Genomic DNA, 7,034 nt, shown 5'->3' with positions numbered 1-7,034 from the left:
AAATTTTACACGGTCATGTTTTGAGCGCATTGTTAATGAAGAACAAAATTTCTTTATATCTGATTTTATTTAATCTGAGACGTTTGATTTCATCTCTAGTCTTGCATTCGCAAGGCCATCCTCTGCTTATCAATGCATCCCTCTCTCTCTCTCTCTCTCTCTCTCTCTCTCTCTCTCTCTCTCTCTCTCTCTCTCTCTCTCTCTCTCTCTCTCTCTCTCTCTCTTAGAATTCTTGAAAGCTAAATATTGACTATCAGTGATAACCGAACATTTACTGGAATACAAATGAAAATTTGTTTTTTAAAACTGTTTACATGTATATATATGATCATATCAAACTGATAATAATTCCTCCTTTTATGCCGCGTAAAAATATCTAATGGAATTTTTAAAAAAATCTAAATCAGGAACATGAATTCCAATCGGTAAGTACATGTAAGGGGGGAACCGCTTTCCGTTGACATCCTGACAACTTAACTTTACACTCAAATTTTGTTCCTACTCTGGCCATTTTTAAATTTAAAGCTTATCCTTTAAAAGATTTTTTTTTAACTTTTGATATTTGAAGTTTATATCAATTGAATAAATTTTGGGAAAATGCTTTTCGTTTTTCTTAAAACAATTAAACATTCATAAAATGCATAAAATCATATGGATAATTTTCGGGTGGATGTTGAATATTCATTGAAGCAGTTTTTTTTACCCTGATTCTAAAACTTTTACATTAAGTGTTTAAAATTGTTTTTTTTTATATAAGCAGTTAATTCTCTAATTTTCAGTTTTTGATACTTGTTTAAATAATTTGAAATTGAATTTTAGATGGAATGATAAAATCCATCTTGTTTCCTAGATAGAAGAAAAGTTTAAGTATTGATTTAACTGATGCATTTCAGTATGCGTTGAAAAGATATATGTTGACCATATAATACAATATTCTTTTATGTAAAATCCTTTTGAATTCTAATAAGTGATACTATTTCCTTTAAAATCTGACATCTAAAAATGAAATGCAATGTAAAAGATATAACAATAACCAGACCAATTAGTTGAAATATTCCATGTAAAACATTTCACATATGATACTGCAAAAGCTTTAATATATTTCGTTCATTATATTTACTTTTCATTGTGAGCACAAATGAATCATCTGTAATGACACTAGATTGATATATATCTCTTGAAAAAAGGAATTTCAGTTTATGTTTAATCGAGTCTGATTTCAATGCCATACCGATGAATATAGGCTTTTAGGAGTGCTGAGTTTACAAATGACGCTCATTGAAGATATTTGTACACTATCACCGTGTTAGTGTCACTATCTCCTACATGAAGATTGTTATCATCGTCCACACACACACTTAAGGAATACCCATTCCCTTTTTGGGAGGTGACTACAAGAGTCAAGAACTGACCATCATGATCAAGAAGATGAACCGTATTACTGTTAAAATCACAGAATAGGATGTGACCGAGGATATCAGTACAGATCCCATAGGGACAAATCTTTGACTCTTGACCTGTATAGGAAAACCTGTGTTGTCCTGATTTATTTACCACTATCACAGCATGTTTGTCACAGTCTGATACACAGATATCACCGTTGACGTTTTCCGTGATGTAGTGTGGATATCCACTATACAGTTGTTGTCCTTTGTTGTCCCGTTCTATGCTCTGTGTTGTGGTCCCCGTTTTGTTATACCTGGCGACTTTACCCTGGATATAAGCTCTCATTCCAACCATTATGTCCCCGTTAAGGTTGGATGTGTGTATGCTAAGTGGTACCCACTCTTTCGTTGTAATGAATCGAGTGATTGTTTTTCCATGTGTTATTTTATTGACGATACATTTCTTTCTGTCTGCAAAGATCAGATTCCCGTCCAAGTTAACGGTGTGGTAGCCTTCATCTTTACCGCTGGTTTTTATCATCTGTAGCTGTTTCCCCTCTAGATCAGTTTGAACAAGGTTGCCACTTGCATCACTGGCCCAAAGTATGCCTGATTTACTTCTTGATATATGATATACACTATCAACACCTGGTACTATGTACTCTTTGACGTTGGTGACAGAGGAAGACAGAAAAAGTTTTAGATTTACTTCTAATTCACCTCCGTCCGCTTCTTTCAGTTTTCTTGTAGGTTTCAACTGGGTAGAAGTAATGTCCATTGGTTTTATTTTTCTAGATGCTCGTTTAGTAATGGGAACAGTTACTGTACCCAGTAGTTTAGCGACATCATTCTTGCTGTATTGACCAGCAGTAAATACTGGATAAACAGGTTTTGCCGACTCAGGTATGGGTTTGATATTAAGTACTTCTGAGAGAGAAAAAAAGATTGAATTGTTTTGAACTTTATCATAAGACAGGTAGCCCTGGAACTCTTTTACAAGGTTTTCAAGGTAACCATTGTATTCGTCATAGGCTTTGTCTTGACTCCGAAGCTGTTCCAATAGGGTCTCCTCCATTGCGTTGGCTTGTTCTAAATTGTCCGACATCGCTTTTTCCACTAGACGTTTAACTGACTCTGCTTCAGCTTTTATGGATGTTCTTATTTTATCCATAAACGCTTTCAGTTTTAAGACATCTTCTTTTATATCTCTTTTTATATCTTGTGAGGTTGGGAGATAATATTGATTTATGTTGTAGATTTTATCAAGGCACAGAGTGAAGTTCTTGGAATAAATGGTCTCCAGGTCGTCAAAGGTGTGCCCTCGATGATCTTTTATTAGACATTTGGAACATACTGGAACCTGGCAGTTTTCGCAAATCATGTCAATATCTTTAGTGGGATGATCTTTGCATTTCTCCACAGGAAGTTTTCGTATACGTTGGCGGTAAGGGACCACTTCATGGTTCTTATTTTCTGGAATGTTGTGATGTTCATCTCTGCATTGTTTACACAATGGTTGGTGACAAGAATTGCAGTAAAATTGGCAGTTCTTCTTACAGTCTTCAGTGCCACACACCAAATAATGCTGAGCTATGACTGGTACCTGTATGTCATGTACATCACCTGGAAATACTTGTTTGGATAACGCCATCTGAAAATTGTTTGTGTACTTTTATATGCTAGATCAGTGACTTGAAATCAATTGAATGCATGTCAAAGTGAAAGTAAATAACATTCTAGATCGAGGTGGAATTGTTTTATAATTTAAAGCGAAATAAATCTTCAATAGATATAGTAAATTTAGAATTTATCATCTATGTTAACACTTACCTTGCTGTAGAAGTGTTCAGTGGCTCGAGTATGCTTCGGACGTTTTATCGTTGAAAACGGGAGACTTAACGAGATCTGTTTATTTTACTTTCTTCTTGCGGATAAAAATAGATTTAAATCATGAAGGTATGATTGTGCCCGGAAACAGAAACCAGACTTTAAAGTCCTATTATCATTACGTATTTGTTGTCACTGAACCTAGTCGTTTAAAAAATATTTTAATCCCAACATGTGGCAATCTTTAATATTAACTCCATTTGTTAAATACATGCTAGTTATGTTTCTCTCCGGATATGCTACGAAAAGTAAAGATTATGAATTGAATTTTTATCTTAAGAGTTATCGTTCTTTGTAAATAGATGTGTTGTTAAAGTCATTGTCGTTTATTATTCAGTGATGCATTTTTGCCATTACAGATGAAAAGAGACTTCAATTTTTATGGAAAAAGTAAATTATTGTATCTCTCGTCTATAAGTCTAGAAAGCAAAACTTTGCCACTACAATGTGTTTTCATATACTATTGACTTATAGCAACAACATTAAAACTATACATTTATAACACGCTGTGTTTATAAATACAAAATTAAAAAAATAAATGACTTTTAAAGACAACATACCTCCGGTATGCACAGTATATCGCACACCCTAAGGGGTGTTACGAACATCGATTTCTCAATATTACTCCACAAGCACTAAACTCGATGACAAAACGCTTAAGACGCAAAATATAGCTGCTCTATGTCATCAATAAACTTAATCTAATACATTGACGGAACTTGAAATAATTTAAACATGCTAGAATACACTTTTAAACATTATCTTAAATGCAAACATTTCTTTAGAGGATGTCACAGTACAGTATTGAGTTTTATTATAGGTCAAGTTATTTTTAACCATCTACATAGATAAGTTATCAGAGTTTGAACCATAAAACATATCATTTATATTCCGATGCTCGTATTGACAATCTGGTAAAACCGTTTCTTTGCTTATATTATGTTTGAAATTAAACGAATGTTTGTTGTCCAGCATATATTTAATACACTACTTGTTTTCTTTTACAAAGTATTATAAATCAATACGTACAGTTATATAAATAATGTGCCACTAATTTGCAACATGAACTACGGTAAAATTAAGTTATATATTTGGTTTTACTAGTAACTGTGTATCGAAACCGTCTTATTGTGAAATGTACATAAGCACAACGGTCAAATTACTAACCAGATAACCATTTTGTCAATTGATTAACTTAAAAAGCATATTACATATTATTATGCAGAGCATTTATATCATGTGATTATGATTACTTTTTTTTCTTCATGAAATTGCTCTTTTCCCATAAGTGACCTGAGAAGTTACTGAAGTATGATTGTGTGCTCTACTTGTGACTGTCTATTTAAAGGATGCTTTATGTTTAAGACTTTTAATAATCACGTATAAAATGCCTAGTTAAATAATATTACAACTTATTAATACATTAGGACTTATTACACACGGTTAGGCAAAGTTGTGTTCATATTGCACACAATGGAAAAAACCCATTATATTTTCTATAAGTACACACATATAAATTTAATATCATATAATATTAAAAGAAAAATGAATGAAAAATCATAGTTAATTTCAATCTGTATTAAACATAGTGTGGTACCCTGAATTAACAGTCACGTAATGTGTGTTGATAATTCTCACAAATGGAGGTTAAAAAAAAATCAAATTTGCAAGTGTGTAATGTAATTTAGGCTAATATTCATATATTATATTTATCAAATAGATTGTGAAAAAGGTGCTTCTTGATATAAATTTCGTTGTTTTTTATTTGAATTTTTTTTTTGAGAAATGAGCTTTTGGTTGAAAATGTTATGACCTTTGCTTAATATTTATCGAAGTTTTAGGAAAGCATCCACTATCTTCCGCTTGATATTACATCAAAATTACTCAGATAAATCTCTTAATCTCGCCAGCTACCAGTGAATTTCGTTTCAACTATCTCCATTTTAAAGACATTTTTCATGTAACTCAAGTAGCCGTACATAAAGATTGATGACATATTATATATATTTATAATACTCGGATATCAATTAGTGTTGTAAGTCGGAAGTTAAGAAGGAGATTCCTTGATCAAAACTTATGTCTTTTGTCATTGCTCGTTTAGTAGACGTCAGTGTAGAATAATTGAAAACACGAACCTATGATTCATGAAGATTAAAGTGTATTTCTGCGTGCTATTGTATAGTTTACACAAATATTAAATGGCACCAACGTACAGATATAACTCTGTAACAATTGCGACATCGATCTTGTATATACATATACCTTTCAAATGTCGTACTCACAGGAATACTTTATAGATAATGAGCTGTAACGGTGGAATATGGCTCGGTACTGATATCATAAGTAAAACATATAAATAGTATCTCTCATGATTTGCGATGGTATATGATATTTATCCACCTCGTTGTGTGTTTTCTATCCCCGAGCCTTGGTGAGGGTATAGAAAACACAAAACGAGTTTGATCAAAATCATATACCATCGCAAATCATAAGTTTTTTTCTATTTATCAAATGTTTAACTACGTCATCTTTTACAACCTATTCTATAAAAAGTATAATTGCTAGCCGCACAACACATTTACTACAAGACGTCAACAACGTTACGCACGGACAAAAGTTCCTTAAAGATAAACAAACATTTCATTTTCGATCATTATTTTATCACATTATGGAAAAAACTGCAATGGATGCTTTACATTAACAACTAAAATCTTTCCAACTACATTGTTTTGTTACCTATTCATTCTACGTCAATCAACCGCCTAAAGCTACGTAATGTTTCACTATGACGTCACGTGGCGCAAAAACACACAGTGGAATATTAGAAATGTATCCCATGAGTGATATATCCACCGTATATTGAGATAAACATGTGATAAAAACCAATGTTCATATTTGCAGTTCTTTGTGTTTGAATAATGTCAACAATCTATGTTTCCATCTACCTTCACTATCCATAACCTTTCAAATTAAATAGACAAGTTCATGACTGTATTGATCCTTCTATTACATACTAAAATCCTTTGTCGCCTGTTTCTTTATTGTGTTTGCAGTAACAATTGACGTAATATTTTACACCAACGCATGTTTGCTTTCAAATTTTATACGGTCAGGTTTTGAGCGCATTGTTAATGAAGAACACAATTTCTTTCATACCTGATTTCATTTAATCTGAGAAGCATTCGCATGGCCATCCTCTGCTAATAAATGCAAACCGAAAGCTCTCTCTCTCTCTCCCTCTCTCTCTCTCTCATTACTTGAAAGCTAAATATTAACTATCAGTGATAACCTATCATTTACTGGAATACAAATGAAAATTTGTTTTATAACTGATTACATGTATATAGATGATCAATTCAAACTGTTAATGATTCCTCTTTGTATTCCTCGTAAAAATATCTAATGGAATTTTTTTTTCAATTTAAATCAGGAACAACAATTCCAAACGGAAATTAAGGGGGAAGGGTGCTTTCAGTTGACATCCTGGCAACTTAACTTTATACTCAAATTTTGTTCCTCCTCTGGCCATTTTTAAACCGAAATCTTATCCTTTAAAAGGTTTCTTTTTCAACTTTTGATATTTAAAGTTTATATCAATTAAATAAATTTTGAGAAATGCTTTTCGTTTTTCTTAAAACAATTAAACATAAAATGCATAAAATCCTATGGATAATTTTCGGGAGGATGTTAAAGAATTATTGAAGCTGTTTTTTTCATCGTGATTCTAAAACTTTCACATTAAGTGTTAAAAATTGTTTTTTA

At 32.2% G+C, this 7,034-nt stretch overlaps 1 protein-coding gene across 1 annotated transcript; it reads right to left on the bottom strand.

Annotated features, from left to right (window-relative positions):
* Positions 1-1,275: 1,275 nt before the first annotated feature.
* LOC136276025 (tripartite motif-containing protein 2-like) lies at positions 1,276-3,398 on the bottom strand. Its single transcript, XM_066086688.1, has 2 exons — positions 3,216-3,398; positions 1,276-3,036 (listed from the first exon to the last, which is right to left on the bottom strand). The coding sequence occupies exon 2, from the start codon at positions 3,034-3,036 to the stop codon at positions 1,276-1,278; it is 1,761 nt and encodes a 586-aa protein (XP_065942760.1). The 5' UTR covers positions 3,216-3,398.
* Between the last annotated feature and the right edge of the window lie 3,636 nt (positions 3,399-7,034).

The sequence above is a fragment of the Magallana gigas genome, chromosome 1, assembly GCF_963853765.1.
Source record: "Magallana gigas chromosome 1, xbMagGiga1.1, whole genome shotgun sequence".
NCBI classification, from domain to species: Eukaryota; Metazoa; Mollusca; class Bivalvia; order Ostreida; family Ostreidae; genus Magallana; species Magallana gigas.
The sequence above is the reverse complement of the archived record's forward strand: the minus strand, read 5'-3'. Positions and strand labels throughout refer to the sequence as shown.